Source organism: Carettochelys insculpta, chromosome 1 (assembly GCF_033958435.1).
Source record: "Carettochelys insculpta isolate YL-2023 chromosome 1, ASM3395843v1, whole genome shotgun sequence".
Classification (NCBI taxonomy): domain Eukaryota; kingdom Metazoa; phylum Chordata; order Testudines; family Carettochelyidae; genus Carettochelys; species Carettochelys insculpta.
Window position 1 is genome coordinate 152935157 of NC_134137.1, and position 22494 is coordinate 152957650.

The 22494-nt window shown below is 42.6% G+C and overlaps 1 protein-coding gene across 6 annotated transcripts in view; it reads right to left on the reverse strand.

Annotated features, from left to right (window-relative positions):
* The window catches only part of SH3KBP1 (SH3 domain containing kinase binding protein 1), a 335142-nt gene that overhangs the window by 82166 nt on the left and 230482 nt on the right, over window positions 1-22494 (reverse strand). For 5 of the 6 annotated variants that reach the window (XR_012643836.1, XM_074983363.1, XM_074983361.1 and 2 more), the window contains one exon: window positions 8939-9014. The exons of the other annotated variant lie outside the window; for it this stretch is intronic. Coding sequence is in view for 4 of the 5 variants with exons in the window: in XM_074983363.1 (XP_074839464.1) it covers window positions 8939-9014 (76 nt within the window). In the remaining variant the exon portion in view is untranslated. The remainder of the gene's footprint in view (window positions 1-8938; window positions 9015-22494) is intronic. 6 annotated transcript variants of the gene reach the window in all.

Genomic DNA, 22494 nt, shown 5'->3' on the forward strand with positions numbered 1-22494 from the left:
GAACAAGTAATCATCAAGGCTGTGTCTACTCTAGCAAGTCCTTTCAGAAAATCAGGCCCTCTTCTGAAAGAACAAGCAGAGCGTCCACAAACAAAATGCTCACTTTCTAATTCCTTTCAAAAGAAAGAAGCACTTCTTCTGGAGGCCCCTTTCCTCTCCCAAATGAGGAAGAGTGCCTTTTTCCGAAAGATTCTGTCAGGAAAAAACGTGTGTAGATGCTCCAGAGGCCCTTTGTTCTAAAGAGTGAGCCTCATGATGCTGGATTTTTCAGTCTCTGGTCTGCTCTTTCTAAAGAGCGGGGGCTGCATGGATGCTCTTTTGATTTGCTTTTTTGTGTGTGGACGTGCTCTTTTGAAAGAAGATGATCTTCCAGAAGATTATATTTCGAAAGATCACTGTAGTGTATACGCAGCCCACGTGATCCCTCCCCTGTCCCCTACTCCCAGTTTCTGGCAGAGACTAGGCACACTTTCAGCATGGTTTAGAATCCCTGCCCTTCCTGTTTAATAGCCATTCATCAAGTTATTTTTTTAAACTCTTTTATGGCCTCAGTCTTCACAACATCCTCTGGCAACGAGTTCTACAGGTTGACTATGTGTTGTGTGAAGAAATATTTGCTTGTGTTGGTTTTAAACCTGCTACCTGTTAATTTCATTTGCTGACTCCTAATTCCTGTGTTACAAGGAGCAATTGGCACTTCCTTATTTACCTTCGCCACACTAGTCATGATTTTTCCATCATTGTCCCTCTTTCGTCATCCCTTTCTCAAGCTGAAGAGTCCTGGTCTTATTAATCTCTCCTCATATGGAAGTTGTCCTATACCCCAATAATTTTTGTTGCCCTTTTCTGTGCCTTTTCCAATTTCAATATTTTTAGATGGGATGATCAGATCTGAATGCAGTGTTCAAAATGTGGGCGTACTGTGGATTTATATAGAGGCAATATATTTTTTTATCTAATTATCTATCCCTTTGCTAATGATTCCCAATGTTTTTTTTTACTGTCACTGCACACTGAGTAGATCTTTTTAGAGACCTACCCAAAATGACTCCAGTATCTCTTTCTTTAGTTGTAACAAATAATTTTGACCCCATCATTTTATATGTACCTTTAGGATTATGCTTTCCAGTGGGCATCCCTTGGCATTTAGCAACATCACATTTTGTTGCTCAGTTTTCTTTTGTTTTGTTTTGTTTTATTTTGTTACTCAGCCACCCACTGTTGTGAGCTCCCTTTGCAGTCTTCTTTGGAGTTCACTATCTTGAGTAGTTTTGTATTCGTTTACAGATTTTGCCACCTCACTCTTTACCTGTTTTTCCAGATCATTTATGGTCATGTTGAACAGTACTGATCCCAGTACAAACCACTGGGGACTTTAAGGCCAGAAGGAAAGATCATGATCATCTGGTTAATCTGTCCTTCCAGACACTGAAAGTCACAAAAGCTCACCCAGCCACTTCTGTAGATGCCTTGCAGCTGGCTGAATTACTTAAAGTCTCAACTCATGATTTAAAGATTTCAAGTCAGAGTAAATGTTGGACTTTCACTAGCTTAAACCTTGACGTGGCCTGGGCCCCAGGCGGCAAACAAAGGTGAAGGAATCCCTGGATCTCTGCCAATCTGATCCAGGGTAAAATTTCTTCAGAACCCCAAATGTGGTGATGAGTTAGATCCTGAGCACGTGGGCAACACCCACCAGCCAGATACCTGGGAAAGAATTCTCTGTAGTAACTCAGAGTCCTCCTCATCTAGGGTGCATCTACACTAGGAACTAACTTCAAAGTTAACTGCAAAGTTAGGCACTACTTCGAAGTAGTCAGCTGAGAGCCTACACATATTTTCCCTAACTTCAAAGTTAACTTCAAAGTAGGGAGCCTAACTTCGAAGTCCTTACTCCATTCCCAGGAATGGAGTAGTGCCGTACTTCAAAGTTTAACTTCAAAGTAGGGTGTGTGTAAATGCTCAACTTCGAAATTGCTTACTTCGAAGTTGTACTTTGAAGCAAACAACTTCAAAGTTATTTTTGTAGTATGGACACAGCCCTAGTGCCCCATCACTGGCCATTGGAAATATCTGCTTCTACCAACCCCAGATCTCAGGAGGCGGTGTCATCACACCATCCCCCTAAGCATCCTCTCCTAGCAAGCTCACTAGGATCCAGACTGTGGATCCAAGAGCCCCCTCCTAGTTTGAAGCTGGATCAATGGATTGTGCCTTAAGCTATCCTGTTAAAAGTAACACAGTGTCTACTGTGTAGCACCTACAGGTTCCAGTTACGACTCAGGCCTCACATACTAAGAGCTGTTTTGGATACACAGCAAAGAGAAACTAAACTGAGATCGAAGACAGAGTGCATAAATGCTGGTACTTAGCACTCTCAAGTAATATTAAGAAACAGCCTGGGACTGGAAACCATTTCGATATATGTCTAATCCAGCTTGCTTGTGGCAGCTTCTCAGAAAAAACATACAGAAAGTTCTCCTGTTTGATACAACTTCTGCAACTTTAAAAACATCCATGAGAACTGTTCAGCTGTTTCTACTTTTCAACTTTTATTTACACCCAGAGGGACAGAAATAATGGCATAAACATGAGATTACTATGTAGGCATGAAAATAGTAGACATTCATACTGATCCATAAACCCTATCAAGATTATACAATTTAGTTTACACAGATTGCTACGTTGAGGCTTATTCAGGAAGTTGTGCTGCCTGGGGACTGTGAGAAATTCTGGATGCTTTGCAAAAAAGTAAAAGAAGCACCAGATGCAAAGCAATTATTTTTGGAATAAGTTTCTTAACAAGGAGAACATTGGATCACATGCCTATGATCCAACTATTACAGATTAACATTATTATTACAAAAACATTTCTCATAATATTTTTTAAAAAATCTTGTTCACAGGTTTTATATTCTCTGAGATGTTAATCAATTCTTATTAATGTTCTTTATTAGTTAAATACATGGTCATTTCAATTGATTTAAGGTTTGTCTCCTATGAAGTGGTTTGATATTGATGTATGTCTTTGTAATAACATTATGTCCAGACTTTTTCTTGACTGTAAAGAAATTAGAAGTGATAGAATGGATAAAATGAAATCTGTATAAAAATCACTTTGAGGGAGAAAAGTAACAAAGGCTTTTTTGGGATAGTGCTAAGGTATATTGCAGAACCCCAGGATTGGATATGGATGTAGACAGAGATTTGTAATATTTTTAATGAAATGCTACTTGGATTTGTGTGATAATGGGAGATTTTAATTTTCCAGATAAAGACTGGAGGACAAGTGCTAAGCACAGTTGTGGGCCCCAGATATTCCTTGAAAGCTGAAATGTTTCCTCATCAAATAGTCACCAAGCTAACAAGAGATGAAGCCATTTTAGATTTAATATTATTAAGTAGCAAAGATCTCAGTGGCAAACTGTTTGCTGAGGACAACCTTGATTTGAGGGATCATGAAATAATTCAGATTAAAATGAAGGCAAAAAACATAGGTGTGCAGTTAGGATCCTTGCTTTCAAAAAGAAACTTAGCTACCTCTTAGCAGTCTCAAATTATAGCAAATAAAACCAAAAGTAAAGAGTCTTTAGCCATACAAACAAAAAAAAAACCAGCAAAAAAAGAAGAAGCGGGACTGCTAAACAGGGTGGATATTAGATAATCTCAGGATAGGGTGTAGATCAGACTGTCTGGGCACAGCCCAGCAGGGAACAAATACTTTGACTCAGCTTTTAATAAGAGTAATGAGAAAGTTAGGGGTAATTGTAGGGTGACTAATGGGATATTGGAGGCAGAAATTACCACAGCCAAGGTGGAAGTTAAATTCTAACAGTTTACTGGGACAAAACTGAGGAGGGCCCAGATAATCTCCACTAAGGAATATTAAACAAAACAAACAAAAAACAACACCCCCTGACCCCCCAAAAACCCCACACCTGGCATAGGAAATTGCAAATCCGATATAAGAGGATTTTTAACAAAGCTGTAAAACTCCTATGACTGGAGAACTGTTAATACTGTATCTATTTTAATAAAGTAAAAAAAGGCAGTCTGGGAAACTGGAATCTGTGATCCTGTTGATTTGACCTCAATTTTGAGCAAATTTTGAAAGAGAAAATTAAAAACATAGATGTAAATGGCAATTGGGATAAGGGACAATACAGTTTTACAAAATATAGACTGTGCCAGACCAACCTAATAATCTTCTTTGAGAAGATAACTGTTTTTTTTTAAACAAGGGACATGCAGTAAATCTAATATATCTGGATTTCAGTAAGACTTTTTATACGGTTACAGTTCCACATAGGACATTATTAGTTAAACTGGAGATTAATACAAGAGTTTAAAGAGACTATAACAAGTAATGCTGAAGCTGAACTGTCAGGCTGGAAGGAAGTTACTTAGTGGAGGTCTGCACAGCCCAGTTTTGGGAACAATTTTATTCATAATTTTCTTTAACAACCTTAGGACAAAAAGCAGGAGTTTGCTAATCAAATCTGAGGAGGACACAAAGTTGAGAGTTACTGCCACTATGGGGGAGGACCAGAATACAGTAAAACCTGCCAAAAGCAACCACTCATGGGAGTTAGCAAAAGTGGTCACTTGTAAGAAGTGGTCTCTCTTAACTTCAGAGTTAGGCAGCCAAAGAATGGTAGCTGCTGGCCAGGTGCCCAGCTCTGAAGCCAGTGCCATTGCCAGCAGCAGTGCAAAAATAAGAAATATCATTTCTCCTACAGGTTTGTTTTTATGGATGGGAGTCAGAAGACACGGTTGCTGGTCAGAGATGACAGGTGGTCTGTCTTCACAGTTAAATAACAGAGGGACAATGTTCTGTGGCCTTTGCAGGTAGTCACTCAACATAGGTGATCTTTCTTCAGAGGTGGATGTGAAGGCAATATTGGTAAGAAGGCAATACTGTATCATACAAGAAGATCAGGATGACCTTGAAAACTGGACTAACAGAAATGAGAAGAAACGAAATAGAGTCTCGCCCTGAGAATTTTTGCTATGAACCAGGGATGTATCAGTTGAAAGGGAGACATGAAAAAGCTGGGTGTAATGGCTGATCACAGGAGACTATGAGTCACCAATGTGATGTGGCCAGGAAAAAGGGTAATGCAAAGCTGGGATGCACCAGGTGAGGTGCTTCCTGTAGAGAATGGAAAGTTTTACTGCTGTTGTAAAAGGCGCTGGTAAAAATCTCTTCTGAAATACAGTGTGCAGTGCTGGACTCCCACATTTATGAAAGATAAATGCAAACTGATGCACAGAGAAGGACTATTGGAATGATCAGATGGAGAACCCACCCTGAGAGAGGAGACTTTAGACATCTGTCACATTTAGCCTAACAAATGAAGGCCATTCAGTACATTCAGCAGAGGGATAAACACCACGGAGGGAGAGGAGTAGTTTAAGTTAAGGGTCAGAGTAGGCAAAAGATAAAGAGATGTAAATTGTCCAAAAAAAAGTACAGGATTGAAAGTAGGTGAAGGTTACTAACCATCAGAGGAGTAAAATCCTGGAACAGCCTTCAAAAGAGCAAAACACCATCCTAGTTTAAAGACTCAGCTAGGTAAATTTATGGAGAGGATGGCATGATGAACTGCCCACCATAGCACATGGCCCAGCTGTGATTGCTAATAGCAAGTATTTCCAGTGGCCAGAGAGGAGGTACTAGATGGGAAGGGCTCTGAGTTACTACAATGAATTGTTTCCTGATTGTCTGGCTGGTGAGTCTTATCCACTTGCTCAGAGTCTAATTCAGGAGTGGGGAAGTGGGGAACTCTTTTTAAGTAGGGGGCCAATGACTGAAGAAAAATCATTCAGGAATCACACACCAGTGAGAAGGAAAAAAGAACCACCTTCACTGATGTGATCTGGTCCCAGAGAAACAGGACAAAACAAAGAAAACAAACCATAAAAAAACAACAAAAAGAAACAAACCTCAATGGCTTGACCCTTCAGAAACAAAAAGACACACATAGGGCACCAGGGCTCTCTCACACTCCAGATACAGCCCCTGGCTTCCCTTCCCATGGTGAGGCTTAGGGCTTCCCTTCCCCCGCCCCAAAAGCAGGATGAGCTGGTGCTAGCGCTTCAGCCCTGTACAGGGACACCAAGCCAGGGAGACTTGCAGCAGAGCTGGAGCACTAGTGCAGATTCCCCCACTGCAGAGAGGAAGGGAAGCCCTGAACCTCTCTGCAGGCTGGATCAAGGGAAACCAGAGGTCAGATTTGGCCCATGGGCATAGGTTCCTCCACTTCTGGTCTAACTGATCACTACAAATTGTATTACAGGTCAGACTGGCAGAGCTCTTGGAGTTTTTTTGCTCTCCTATGAAACAGGGGTCACTTGCTGGTTTCAACTAGAGTCAATGGTAGCAAAGCAAGAAAGCAGTAAAGTTGCACTTTAAAGACTAACAAAATAATTTATTAGGTGATGAGCTTTCGTGGGACAGACCCACTTCTTCAGTGGGTCGTCTTCTTTGGAAAGAGAGGCTGCTGAACTCTCTTTCATATTCAAATTCGACACATTAACACATGGTTTGAACTGGGATGCGAATTTTCTGGGTCATTATAGGGGCTCTTTTGCATACTTGGCTTAATCTAATTCTTGACTCCCCCCCTTCCCCCGCCCGCTCTCAGATTTGCTCACCTTGATAATTTTTTTTCTGATTTGTCAACCTTGATTACTATTTTTGGCTCTCTATACCTTAAACAGTGAGTCTGTGCTGGTAAGGCTATGGTCTGAAGAAGTGGGTCTGTCCCACGAAAGCTCATCACCTAATAAATTATTTTGTTAGTCTTTAAAGTGCTACTTGACTGCTTTTTTGTTTTGATAGCATATAGATTAGCACAGCTTTCTGTCTGTTACTAGTCAATGGTAGTTCTTTGTCACTTGAAGTCTTTAAAGCATGATTTGAACACTTCAGTAACTCAGCTAGAGACTAAGGATCCATTACAGCAGTGGGAGGGTGAGGTTCTGTGGCCTGTAGTGTGCAGGCGTCAGACTGGATTACCATAATGGTCCCTTCTGGCATTAAAATCTAGGCATCCACCTGCAAGTCTCAGTTCCCTACATCCCAAGCAAGAGCGCAGCATCTAACAAGATTCAAATGTACGCTACAGATTCCAGTCCAGAAAAAATGCCCTTATTGAACATCAGAGGACTATGCAGAAGTTTGTGAAGGAGATGTAAAAAAAATCTGGGTGTAAATGGGAATGCTGTGTGATTTATTCTGGTCTGACATTGTGCAAGAACTTGCCCACGCCATCAGTTTTGACCACAGATAAGAAACTGAGTATTATTTGTACACAGAGGGGATGAAATAGGAATACAGCAGAGAAAGGGTGTCTTTGGCCACAAAAATCAGAGAGTCAGGGGAATTCCAAGGAGGTGCAAGCAGGTCATTCAGCTAGTGAACAAGGTTAATTCTATCAAAACAAAAAAGCAGTCCAGTAGCACTTTAACAAAATAAGAGGAATCTCCTCTCCTATTGATTTTGATGGGAATTGCTCCTGCTTACTCCTAAGGAAAACATGAAACCAACAGAGGCTATGTCTAAAAGACTGAAGCATTCATACAGTATTCGGTAGGAACTACAGATATCCATGAGATGTCAGGGTGTCAGCTCATTTAGAAGGTGGTCAGAGAACAACAAATTGTTAAGGAAAGTAAAACATGAAGAAATATTATAACTATGTATAGATTGGCTCAATGATTATTAAGGGTTGGGAGAACATGTTAACTACCAGAAGAATGTGAAAAGTACAAATTTCAAGAGGGAGAAGAATTGTGTTGAGCAGTTCAATTGCTATAAAGGAGTCATTACATGAAATAAGACATTTTAAATATAACCTACAAATTAGGAATAATTTCCTAACAAGGAGAACCTTTGAGGTAAGGAACAGGCTCCAAAAGGAAAGCAGTGGAAACACTAATACTTGGTTCATTTAAAACTGAAAAATAAATTAGTAATAAAGCTGGACTGGATATATATGGTAAAGTTGCACTGGCAGGTTGATGAACAAGATTACAGTCATTCTTTTCCAGTTTGAATTTCAGTGAGCCATAGTCTCCTTCCCATTCTACATGGTTGATTTCTTATCAGATGTGGAGATCTCTGTTGGTATTAGGAAGTGAGTAGGGACCAGGTTACAAAGAGCCTCAAGCGTCGATGGGAGAAGACAATTTTGTCCGAGGAATACTAAAATTTCACATTCTAATAATTTCTTTGCTAATTCTGGCTTTATTTCCCCTTACTTTTATCTGCTCCTCTCTAGGTCCCATGTTAGACATTGAATTAGAATTTTTAGAAAAAAGACTATAGCATGAGCAATTTGTTTATTTTCCGTTGCTTGATAATTACTTACCTCTCCACTAAAGAAAACAATGACCTTCCCAAGAGGCTGAATCATGAGTTTTTGCCCTTTTCGGGCATCTATGAATTACACATATTATGATGCTCTTGCTTCACTGGATTTTTTGTTTCTTACATAAACTCTACCACCAGAGGGAACTATTTACAGATAAAAAGAAAGAGCAAAAATAGGAAGGGTGTTACTGCTATGGCATTCTCTACAACACTCCTACAAGTTGCAGTCTGAAACTGGATCATATTCAAATCTGATAAATCAAAAAGCTCTGTCAGCCTGAGGGTGGATGATGTAATTTTGTTTGATTTCTGGTGGCAGGTTGCTGAGGAGCAAAATTATCAAGGCAAAAACAATCCAAAAACTTCTTTGAAATAAAGTGGCTTGTTTAAACATTTCCAACTCAAAGCTCCATGCTGAATATATTTTTACAATCCTGCACTTTTTTATTTTTTCAGACATACAGAAAATTGCTCAATCCAAAACCTAAGAAAAAATATTCCACACTTCCCAAAAGTTTCAATAGCTCTGAGTGCAAAGGAGGAAAAAACAGTGAGACCTACTCTTGATTCTGCTGTCCATTTCTATTTTCGTTGGCTCCTGAGTTGCTGTAGCTGGAGGTAATTTCTTCCCAACAGTCTGAAATAAATAAATTATTCCTCTTTAAACCTTTATTTTCCCAGTTAAAGCTTTAGCAACAATGCAGAAATTAGGGGTAGGGTGGGGAGAAGGGGGAATCAAGAGGAATTACATTAAAGGGATATGGACAACTCACATTCTAGTTAGTTTGCAGGTGTAACAGTGGAGAAAAAAGAAAAAGGCAAAAAGATTTCAAGGTAATACTTCTACCCTAAATGCTTCTGCCAATTTTTGTGATTTTAAAGTCCCATTTTAAAAATATTTACCTCTTCAACATTGCTGTTATGAGAGACCCACAGAAACAAGTTTGGGTAAACGGATTATGCAGGGAACTGGGTTGTTTCTTCACTTAGAAGAACTTTATAATAATGTAGAAAAAATCCTCCAATTTCCTTCTATCGTAATAGCATTAAATGTAATAAGTAACAATAGGAACCAACAAATTTCACACCTAAATATGCTTTTTAAGTTAAGAGTATCCCCTTTTCTTATTTTAAGTAGAAACATTATCTTGTTCACCAAGCAGTACAAGTAACCTACAGGTTGAACCTCTCAAGTCGGGCACACTCTCATCCAGCAACATCCGTAATCTGCCATCATTTTGGTTAGCCAGATGACCACTTATCATGGCTGTGACCAAGTTTCCTGTGGTCCCATAAAGTTTGTTTACAGCCATCAGTCTTGGCTGTCAGTGTTCTGTGCTGTTATGTAGCTGTAATTTACCTCTAAATATCTTCTAAGAGCCCAGTAAGCAGTACAAGTGTTGATAATGCTGCTAGACCTCCAGTCGTCTGGCAAATTCTCTCATTCGGCACCAGCCAGGATCTGAGGGTGCCGGACTGCAGAGGTTCAACCTGTATCATCAGTAGCAGATGGCTAACTTGAAGGAACAATAGGCGCATACTGCACAACCAACATTTTCTTCACCGACCGTGATCTTTGTATATTTCCATATATTAATTCTGTTAATATATTATTCTAACTCACAAGGAAAAATTTCCACTGGAAATCCTTGTAACACCTGTGATCAAGCACCCGGCAACTTTTATTATTTGTATAACCATGGCATGTAGCAGCCCCCAGTCATGGACTAGACCCTCACTGTGCTGTATCAGTGTTTTTCAACCTGTTTATCATTGTGGGCCACAGGCTGAGAAACACTGTGCCAGACGCACACTGTCAGGCCAAGCTCTACCCTGCCAGCTTCCCCCTTTACTCTGGATGCAGGCCCCTGACACATATCACATCCACCCCTTACTCAGAAACCCTCGCCCAGAGATACCTCCCAGATCTCTCTGCCCAGTTCCCTCCTGCTTAGACCACCCACAGACCTCTATGCCCAGCACCTCCTGCCCAGAGACTCCTCCACAGAATGAGGCCAGTGTCCTGGGTGTGGGGCTGGCAGCCAAGACTCTGGACACAAAATCAGGAGTGGAGCTCTACCTAAAATCTGAGGATGCTGCAAAACGCCCCCAGACCTCTAGTTCCAGTGCCTATACTACCTAACATCCCACTGCCCAGAGCCACCCTCCACAACTCCCCCTCATAGACTAGCTCTCCTGCCCCCAGCTCCCTGACTACATTCACTGCCCCCCATGAGGTGACTGGGTCCCCGAAGCTTAGTCAGCAGTGCAACTAGGGATTCCTCCAGGCAGGGGGGAGGGCACACAATGATTTTGGTATGTGGTCAAAGACCACTCTTTTCTATAGAAGGGGTGTAGGGTCTGGGACAGAAACTGGGTGTAGAAGGGAGCCTGGAGTAGGAGGCTGGGATGCAGGAGAGATGGGGGCATTGACAGGGAGTTTGGATGAAGGAGGGGGTTATGACCTGGGGCAGAGGCTTGAGAGGGGGTGTGGCTACAGGAGAGAATTCTGTCCTGAAAGGTAGCTGTGACCTGGGGAAGGGAGGGTGCAGAGGGTTTTGGAAGTAATCTGGGGCAGGAATTTGGGCGGAGGGAGGGGCTGGGGTACTTTTGGCAGGCTTTGGCCAGGAGACACTTACCTAAGTAGCTCCTGGCCAGCCAGCTTCCCTGCCTTCTGCAGCCCCAGATCTGTCAAGCAGGCTCCATGTAGCCTCTGAAGCAGAGAGCTGAGGGACTGCATGTCCTGCTCTCACCCCACAGCAAAATCTCTCAGCTCTTATTGGCTAGAAACTGGCCAATGGGAGTTGAGAGATTTTTGCTGAGATGCAGGGGCAGCATGCAAAGCCTCTCCCTAAGGTCCGGAGCAGAGAGCTATGTGAATCAGAAGCCGCTTAAAGCAGAGTGGAACAGCCCCACGCTTCTTTAAGTGGCTTCTTGCTGTGTTCCCAGCTGGGTGGTCCATGGGCCGGATGTGGCAGCTTGGCAGGCTGGATGTGGCCTGTGGACCATATCTTGCCCAACCCTGCTCCAGCCCTGGGGAATAGCACAATCAGCCAGGCTAGAGCAGGGCCTGCCCATGTTGGGCTCACTCAGAATCCACTTGCCTTGGGAGGACTGCATCCATTGGATTGGTGAGCTACTGCTTAGCCTTTCTGGCTACGTCTACACGTGCCCCAAACTTCGAAATGGCCATGCAAATGGCCATTTCGAAGTTTACTAATGAAGCGCTGAAATGCATATTCAGCGCTTCGTTAGCATGCGGGCGGCCGCGGCACTTCGAAATTGCCGCCGCGCGGCTCGTCCCGACGGGGCTCCTTTTCGAAAGGACCCCACCTACTTCGAAGTCCCCTTATTCCCATCAGCTCATGGGAATAAGAGGACTTCGAAGTAGGCGGGCTCCTTTCGAAAAGGAGCCCCGTCGGGACGAGCCACGCGGCGGCAATTTCGAAGAGCCGCTGCCGCCCGCATGCTAACGAAGCGCTGAATATGCATTTCAGCGCTTCATTAGTAAACTTCGAAATGGCCATTTGCATGGCCATTTCGAAGTTTGGGGCACGTGTAGACACGGCCTCTGGTGGCAGGAGTGTTACAGTAGGGCTGCCTGACTGTCTCCCACTCAGCTGGCCTCATGTCCCTGGAAGACTGGAGCAGGAAACATTTTTTGTTAAGCATATAGCTGGGCTACAGCTGTGTGCTAACTGAGCCACAGATTGAGAACCACTGTCCTAGGTGCTGTGCAAACACAGAACAAAAAAAGACAGATAGACTTCAAGTTTTTTGAGGGAGTTAACTGTAAGTCAAGACACACAAGATGAATGCAGACGAATGAGGAAGTAAAACAATGAGCCAATATTGCTTAGCAAGCCAGACAGTGACATCAGTGCCCCAAGAGCTTAAACATTTTGTGTAGGCCTTATGGACAGTGCAGAGGAGGGATCTGAAGGAAACATCTCCTCCTAATGCATGAAAGACAGCATGAGAGACTGCAAAAAAACAGGTTGTTTCTGCCTGTCTGAAAATTTAACAAGTGGGGCAATGGAGACTGAGATATCCTAGGCCAATCAGAGACAAGAATTAACTTTTGGTATTGAATGAGAGAGGCTAGTTAGGATGAGGATAGGCCAAGAAAGGCCTTTGAAGCAATGACAAACAAGCTTGTGTTTGATGCAGGAGAGCAAGGGACTCAAAGACAAGCTTGAAGTGGCAGGCTAGGAAAATGATCTTGTAGCAATATTCTGAATGGATATTTGTGAAGCAAATTTGCATTTGTCAAGATCAGAGAAAAGGACATTGTGACAACCAAATGATGAGAACCTGGACAAGAGTTTTAGCCATATGGAGGGCAAGGAAAAGCCGTATCTGAGAGATGTTATGTAGAAAAGATGTGCAAGATTTAGACATAGCCCCTGGATGCAAGAAAATGCAGAGACTTAAGCTGCAAATGATGCTAAGGTTACTGGCATGACTGACAGGCAGGATGGCGATACTGGCCCAAGGGACTGAGAAAGGAAGTCATGGGAAAGACTTGGGGGAAATTAAGAGATGTGTTTTAGCCAAGTTGCTGTGCTGGAGCTGATGGTTAGGCATTCATGAGGGGACATCAGGGAGATGGGCTGAGATTTTAGGTCCTGCATTAGCCAAGTAAGTCTGCCAGTCACCAGCACAGACAGAGTAACTGAATTTGTTAGTAGCTGAAATCATCCAGTCGTCATGTGAAGAAGTAGTAAAGGGGACCAAGGACAGAGCTCCATGGAATCCCCACAGAAAGTTGGAGGAGGAAATAGGTGGATGCTCCAAAGTATACACTGAAGGATCAACTGGAGAAAAATGATGAGAACCAGGAAAGGACGGTCACAGAAGCCAAGAGAGGAAAATATTTGAAGAAGAGGAACACGGTTGCCTGCATGGAGGGTAGCTTACAGGTCAAGCAGGGTGAGGAGGGAACACTGGTTCTGAGCTTTGGCTAAGATAAGTTTATGAGAAATTTTGGCAGGAGCAGTTTCAGTGCACTTCAGGGAGAAGATAACGAATTGGAGATGGTCTAGGATAGAACTGGAGGAGAGGAACTGCAAACAGTAATTTAGACAATTGCATTTAATGGACTGGGGGACTGAAGTGAGATGGATTGGTAGATGGAGAGGATAGTTTGGTCAAGGGTGGCTACAAATGGAACAGCATAAATTTCTGTATCAACAACTTATTGAGATACTCCGATACCGCAATATTCATCACTACTACATAATTAGGATGTGATTTGCACAAAGTATGCCCTAGCATTTTGAAAGTCTTGATCTGCTAGACACAAATATCTTGTTGGATTGTGTGTGCTATCATTGTATGTGAAGAGTCCCACATCAGTGTTTTTTTGCAGTTACTAATCTATAGCCAGTGAATGGAAAGAAAAGGAGCCCAGAATACAGATAAACCCACCACCCAGGCTATTTGACTCAGAGTTTCTGCTACCATCTATCTGATTTGTCTTCGTGACATACTTGGTCCCCTCCTAGGCAAAGTTGGCAGGTCAACTATCTTCTAAGGCCACTAACAAGAAAAAAGGATTAAGCAAATGCAATTTTCTAATTTCTAATTCCTGCTGATCCTGCAGACATTCCTACAACAACAGGTTTTCTTTCCAGGGACCAGGACAAAGGCTGTTTTTGTTCAAGATAGCTTCTTGCCTTCTCAACTCCAAAGACCTGCATCCACTACCACACTCTGCTACACCTCCAAATAAGAGCATTAGGTATTTTAGTGAGTATGGGAGCGTTCATGGTCCTTGGATAAACTGTCCCATCTGAGATTATTCTCTAGTCTTCAAACATCACCTCTTTCAAGTGACAGTCTCAAGCCTCCATTTCTCTTTCATATTGGCCCTGCCATACAGCCATTCCAACTACATCTCAGGGTTACACTTCCCCACCTTCCTCTGCCAACCATAATATCTAGCAGGCCGAATGGACTTGGCACCTACAAGAGTTTCTCTTTGGGAGCCTGTAGCCAGCAACACTATTGTTACTCCTTTTTGACCTGAGTGATTAGTCAAGTTCAGGATATGGTGGACTGTTTCCACTATGAGGAGAAACTGGTGATGGAGTTGGGCATTCCACATACACTCTTGTTTACTGACTATGAATGTATAAAGTTCAGTTTCCCTGAATATGGTAGGAATCAAACAACAAACCATATCCTTTTTTGTGCAGTGTTCTGAGCCTCTTTCCCATCAGCACTTATCCCAAAATTGCTCTCTCACATTTGCACAAAGCTATGCTGCCAGGACTTGTCTGTTCCAAGTCTTTTTTACTCCTGCTTCTCCAGTGTATTTTCTTCCTTTTCACAAGCACATCTAGCTCTATCAATCAATACTCATTCCCCTGCATTTGCTATATCAGTCCTCAGGAAAACCCTCATTCAGCATGACATAACTTCTGGATGGTCTTGGCATGAAGATCTGTGTTTTGGGCTGTGGCCTCTCTTTTTCTCCACTATTACTAAACAAAGAAGCATTTAATGGCTCCTTCATTTAGCCTAAATGGAAGGGTAGCTAGTACACCCACAAGTTTCTTTAAAACAAAGTATGAGTTACTTTTTCTTTTTACTTTTGTTTGGCATTACTCTCAAGACCTTAACCAGACATTACTTTGTTTTGGGCCATCCTGTTCTATTGGCTGCCAAGTTACAACCTACTTGCTGCACACCACAGACTCTCCATCAGTCTGTGTCAGCCTGAAGCAGCTGATAACTTCCCCTTTCTGAAAAGGGGAGGTTTTAATTGGTCAGTGACTTTTAATTTCCAGGTTCTCATAGTGAAAGTGCTATGTAACCACTGCTAAGTCTGAGGAGTACCTTCTTCATTGCTATAAATCTGGCTCTTGTGTTTATTTGCTGGGATTCTTCTTACCTAGACCACTGTTTAACCTTTCCTCCTTGTTTTCCATAACAATCTCTTATGATCTAACTCGATGGGAAGTAACACATGATGAACAAACACAGAGAGGCAAGCCCAATATTCATAAAAATAATATAGGCATTTTTCTAGTTCTCCGGAAGATCAATGGCAAGCACTTCTCATGCTGCTTGGCAATATCCTGATACAATTTCCCACCCTCCTACACTTCGTCCTTACTACCCGTTAAAAAAAACAAACAAACAAAAACCTCACTTCCTGATGGAGAGAAAAACATTACATATAATCTTTAAATTGTTTTGGAAACAACGATTCACACAGCAAAATGTTAACATACAGTAGTATGACTATCATGTGTCCTCTTTCATTTTTGTTTATTCATCTCTCAAATTTACCCCAGTCAAAATACTAAGACTTTTATGAGGCAGGATCTCAGAGCACTTAGCAAACATTAATTAAGTCTTGCCGGTGCCTCTGAAGCAGATAGATAGTAATATTTCTGTTTTACAGATGGGGAAACTAAGGCACAGAGTGACTTCAAGATCACAAAGTAAATGTGTGGTGGATGCAGGGAGAGAACCTAGACCTTCTGCCTCCCAGCCCAGGCTGCCTCCCGTCAGGCACCAGAATACATCAACAAAACAAGAGTTGGATTACGTAGCTGTCAAACACAAATACCCCCGATCTTATTATGGTTCTAGGCAAGGAGAGAAAAAAGGGAAGACTTTTCCTGCACAAGACAGCCATTAAAAATAACAACGCTGCCCAAGCTAAGCAGTAGAGATATTACGAGGGATATTACAAATTCAGCAGCAGCCTGCACACATTAATTCTTGGTTTCATGAAGCCAATGACTAGCATTAAAATAACAGGCAATAGTTAATACAAAAGGTTTTGATGTCATTGTGAAATAATATGCCTGCACAGTCCTATCACTAAAGTCCATGCTCTCCCCAGTTATCAAACTAACAGTTGCTATAAACTTTGTAGATATAGCAAGTTACCTCTCTTGGAGTCACTGTGTCATAAATTATGTTCTCTTTTCCATACATAATATAAATTTGGAGTAAATGTGATATCCGTGAGTGAGGGAAAACACAGGATAAAGCTCTTCACAGCATGAGCAGACAACATCCATACATGTTTCTACCCCACTGCTCCATTAAGGTCCTTTAGTCCTTACCCAGAACACCTGAGCTTTTCTTAAAGGTGATGTGCAAAAGGGAGAAAAATGCTTCTTTAAGATTATACAGAAAGCTTTTTTATTTTTATTTATCTAATTGTATTTTACATTTTAACAAGTCAGGACTTCTCTTTCTGGAACATTTCTTGACAACTGGAACACTAGGGCAATGAAAACATCACGAGAATCAAGATAGAGAAAGTTAAGCAACTGAGAAGACAAAACTTTTTAAAACACTTGTCTAACTTCTATGAATAACATTTTGTATAAAGGTTGTAGTATTGCCAACGCTAGGCACTCAAAAAGCATCAGAAGGCAACTAAAAATCGTCAGATTATTTTAGATCAAGAAATATTTTCAAAAAGTCCTATTCAGTGAGGTATGGCTTGTGCAAAGGCAACAGACCCAGGTTGCCAGCACCAGTGATAGAACCTGCAAACCCAGGATCTAAAGCCCTGTACTCTACCACATGAGCTAAAGGGCAGCTGGCTCTCAGCTCAGGCTGTATAGCAGATACTTCACTCACCCCAGATGAGGTCTCAATGCCTCCAGCTACTACACTTGTTTGAGGGTTTTGTTTATCTTCTGTTTCTTCAACTATTAGAATGCACTCAGGTCACATTTTCAACCTCACTCCAGAAATACGAGGGCCAAAATTTTATTTTGTTTTAAATGTGATGCAAGATTTATCAAATACTCCCAAGACTCCAACAGCTAAACACCTATTATAAAACTCATGAAAAATCACGAGTTAGAGGCCATTGTAAAAGAGTCTACGTCCATACTCCTCCAGCTACAGTGCCACAAGAACCATTGTCTTAACTCTGCAACAAGACCTTCAGCACAACCAAAAAATATCAGATTTTGGGGTAAAAATTTATTAAGATTGTTGAAAAAAATTTTAGAACTTCTTTATAGATCATGAAGAATCAAAAATGAAGTACAATTCCAACATTATTAACATTATGAACAATTTTGCAGCTCAGATAGAAGTGTGGTGATTCTGTGATCCTGGATGTTAAGCAACTCAAGATCTCATTTATGTGCTAATCATGTCAGGATTAAGACTGGTATAGTCCAGCACAACAACTCAAAGAATAAAACTGGCCATTAACACATGCAGGCTTCTCATGGCATCAACTTAAGTGTTTGTCTACTTGGAAATGGATCTATTTAAGGCCCTGTGTGGACATTTTTAGTTCATAGGAGTAGGACTATAGCAAGGAAATACAAAACTTCTGCACCAGATGAAGAACCTAGTGTTGTACTGTCGTGGACACCACTGGCTTCCACCTAAAATGTACAGTAAGCTCTTTTATATCCAGCATTCTGTCATCCGGAACTCTCAAATAACCAGCATTTTAACCATAAGTAAATTTTAGTTACAGTTTCCATAAGTACAGGATAGTGAAAGAAAATACAAATAAATACAGCAAATACAGTATAAATTTACAATGTACAATACTACTGTTGGTAAATAAGTACGCTGCATACATTTTTATTTGTTTCTTAACATCTAATTTTTTTTTTAAGTGTTATGCATTGCTAGGTATACTTCTCTATTATCCAGGACATTTGACTATCTGGCAACCTCCCACTCCCGGGGCTGCCAGATATGAATTTACTGTATGCAGACTCTGTCTCATCCACTCAGACACTAGTGATTGTGACAAGGCCCCGCAAAGAAGAGAAAGAGACTTGTCACACTGTCCTGGAGTGCTCTTAGAAACTGAGAAAATCCTACTGACTGAGGCATGGAGAAAGGAATGCAAAGATCGCTTTTCCTTTTGTTTTTCAGTTACTGTTTTTGAACTCTACTTTACATGTGAGGGAAGAATTCATTTTTTGCTTCAGGCACAAATCCGTCAGCCACAGCCACAGGAACCTGGTGGCAGTAGTCGGGGAAGAGGGGAGGAGTACAGCTCCTCTATTTTTACAAAAAGCATTGGGACACATCTTCAAATCTTTTAAGCCTCAAATCTGAACTATTTTGACTTAACTTGCCATAAACCCTCATACTCTGAGTGGAGCACAGGCCAGCTACAAGTCTCCTCCACTTCACTCTGTCTCAGGACAAAACTTCTAGCTGGCTCCAGGAGTACCCCAGTTGTTGCCCTTCAGTCTCAGCAGACCTTCTCCATGTTGTCTGAGGTCTTCCTCTTTTGTGTTTTCCTTGTGGGTTCCATTTGAGAGCTTTTTGGACTATGCTGGATGATAGTTTCTGAGAGTGTGTCCTAGCCAACCCACTGTATTTTCTTGATTAGAAGTACAGCAAATGGTTCTCATCCCACTCTGTTTCAAAGCTCCTCATTTGTGACAAAACTCCTTCCATTAAATGTAAAGAATGTAACTCAGGCATCTGTTTGTGAATGTCTGTAGCTTGTGATCTGAAGACTTTTTAGTATGCCAGGTCTCGCATCCATACAAGAATGCACTCTTCATGTTTGAGGTCAAGATCCATGGTTTTGTCTTCACAGACGTTATTTGTGAACTCCATATGGGACGACGAGTCTTGAATGCAGCTGTTTCTCTCCCTATTCTGGCACTGATATCCTTGTCTGTTCCTCTGTCTCTGCCCATAATACTTTTCAAGTAGGTGCAATGCTCCACATCTTCCAGGTAATCCTCTCCCATTGTGATGGTGCTATTGTTGGACTGACTGATGCTCACTGTCATGACCTTTCCCTTGTTCATGCTCAGTCCAGTCATTGAGGCAGTTTTGTCTAGTGTTGCAACCTTTTCTTCCAGGCTTTGCTGTCACTGTGAAAGGAGGACAACATCATCAGAAAAATCTATGTTCCCTAGATGTTTGAAAAGTGTCCACTGAATGCCCTGTTGATGGTCACCTGTTGCCCTGTTCATAATCCAGTCCATTGTGATCAAGAACAGGAAAGATGACAATAGGTACCCTTGCTGCACTCCTGAGAGTAGGCTGAACGATTCTGTCAAGACACCATTGTGAACAGCTTGGCATGTTGAGCGTTCGTACATTGAACGGATCATGTGAGTAAATTTTGGATGGGATGCCATGGTGTTGCAGCAGTTTCCACAAAGTGTCTCCATCAACACTGTAAAAGGCTTTTTTGATGTCTATGAAGGTTACGTACGGGGGGTGGTGGGGAGAAGTACCACTCAAGCGACTGTACTATGCTCAGTCTAAGAGTTGCTACTTGATCTCCCAGTACGGAAGCCAGCCTGTTCTTCCCTGAACTGTCTATCAATTTCTGTCTTCATTCTCTCCAAGAGAATCCTATTGAACACTTTTCCTGGAATAGACAGTAATGTGATGCCCCTCCAGGTCGTGCACTGCTTCACGTTGCCTTTCTTTGGAACCTTGATAAGGTAGCCATGTTTCTAGTCTTGTGGTATCTCCTCAGTATCCCAAATAAATTATACATCATGTTGATTGATGTCTTCCTACTTGCCTTGATTATTTCTGCAAGGATGTTGTCTGTCTGCTTTTCAGATGGGCAATGGCTTTCTTGATTTCTTCTTTTTAGGTCTGCTGCTGTTAATTTGCAGCGGTATATTTGCAGGTGGTAACTGCCGAGGATCCATATGGGCAAGGTGGTTCAGTATCTCTTCATAGTGTTCCTTCCATTTACTGAGCTGTTTCAGGAAGAAGGGTTCTTTCAAAGATGAGGTTTATTTTTGAAAAAGCCCCATCAACACTGAGAATCTCTTCTGAAGAGATTCTGCAAATGAAGCACAAGATATGTAAATTAGTGCCTCATCTGTGTTTTCGATTTCCCTCATTTGCAGTCCTCCTTTGAAAGACTTGGCCAGCAGGAAGTTTAATTCTGATATGTTAAAAATGTCTCTAAAACAAGAGAGGAAAAGTTTCTCAGATGGGTGGACCTAAATTCTGGACTTCCTCTATAGTTGTCTCCGCTGTATATCTGAATTATTTCCTCTATCAACACCTCTGCCCAGTTCCTCACAATACCCAACTATGCAACAGTGGAAACATCACTGTGGATGCTCCTGTGGTTAGAGCATGAGAAGCATGGTTTCTTTCCACATAAAAGGATGTATTAGCTGCCAGTTATCCTTATTTATTCATCTGAGCTCCTCCCTGTTGCCATGGAGTAGCTTCAAGAGGAAACACATTGCTTTGTCCCAGTTTAGAAAGTCCTACTTGGCCAGTAAGACTTGGCACCTAGCCACACACAGTTGTAACCACAATTCTCTCATCAGTCAGTCAAGCCTAGAAGTATGTCCTTAAGGAGGGTGATCCTGGGTAGACCAGAAACTGAAAAGATGTCAAATAGCTTGCAGGATTTCTCTGATTTGACTGACATCTCTATCTCTAGAGTCTCAGCAACCCTCAACCATCTCCGAGAACACGGCTTCCCAAACTGGGGTGTGAAGAAATTCGGGGCGGGGGAGAATGTGAGGAGACCCAACCCCCCACCCCCCAGTTATTCCCCCCACCCAAGAAAGAGCAGACCTTTCCTTCCACTTCTCAGCCCCTGCCATTTTACGTGGGGGACCTGGTGCAACCGCTATAAAAAGCAGGCAGCTGGCTCGTGGTGCCTGGATTTGGGGGATGGGAGGGGCTTGGGCGAGCGGCTAGTGGTGCTCAGGCTGGTGGGCAGGCAGCTGGCCCTGGCACCACAGGGCTTGAATGGCTGGCCCACAGCTCGGGCGAGCAGTTGGGGCAGCTGATGTGCAGGTGGCTGGCCCCACCAGCATGGGGCTCAGGTGGCTGGTGGGTGGGCAGCTGGCCCCAGCAGTGCGGGGCTCAGGCAGGCAGCTGTCCCACAGCTCATGGGGCTCGCGTGTCTGGTGGGTGGATTGCTGTCGCTTGCAGCATGGGCTCCCAGCATGTGGCAGACAAGCGGGCAGCTGCCCCCAGCAGCATGGGGCTTGGTCAGCTCAAGCAGGTGGCTCTGGCAGCGCAGGGCTCAGGTAGGCGGGCAGCTGGCATGGGCAGCTGTGGCAGCTGGACCGGGGCTCAGGCAGCTGGCCAGCTGGGGCTGCACCAGGCACTCACAAGGGACCAAGAAAAACTATTTGTGCTTATTTTTAATTTTAAATGATATTTTATACCAAGTTTTATATCAACTTGATTTTAAATTACAAATTGAATTTTTCTTAAAAGAATGGTTGGATGATGATAAAGAAGAGGTGGGGGAGGGGCGTGAGGGTTTCTCAAAAATCAAAAGCGGGGGCATGATGCTGAAAAGTTTAGGAACCACTGTCCTAGAAAGACAAAGTCATCTGGCACCAGTACCAGAGCACAAACACACACACACTGCTTTTAGTGACTAAGACAGTTCCTTTAGTTTCTTTGATAGTCAGAGGCTGTTGTTGCTCCTTCTCTAAATTTGGTTCATCCTTGTGCTCTAGGTGCTCTTGCCAGAGATGCTAGTTGGTAGTTTGGTGGAGACAGCTCTCCAAATTGGCCCATGGGGACTTACAGCAGGAACGTGGCTGGTCTGTTTGATATTAGTCAGATGAAGCCCTGTATCATCCTAACCTCAGAGGAAAGGGTTCTCTGTTTGAAGATGGGAAGAACATTTGCCTTGGTGTTGGTGATGAGGAGAAATACACCTCCTTTAAGGGCATCATCAATGCAAACATGTACATACATGGGGGTTTGTATTGGTACCAATACTGATCTCCCAGGGATGCAGGCATTGACAATGAGCCAAGTCCATCTCATTGTTATGGGCTGCTCACTACCATCAGTCTTTGACACCATGTGAGACTTGATGGTTTCATCTCTAGAGGCTTTAGGTGGCCTGTCCTTAGAGGAGGACACTGACTTCTGTTCACTGTGTACCAACTCAGTACCAAACTTTGGTATCAAAGTCATTAGTGCTGGATTCAGTGCTGATTATGCCAGGGTCAGCTTCAGCATCTGGCGCATCAGAGTTAGTGCCACGTCTTTTCTCACGGCCAATGTTTGGCACTGCTCGTCTGCTAGTCATGTGGCTGTATGAGGCCAATTTAACTGCTGGCTGAGCTCTGGCGCTCATCTCCTTAGCATCTGATGAGACCTTCATGGATTGCTCCAGGAGATGG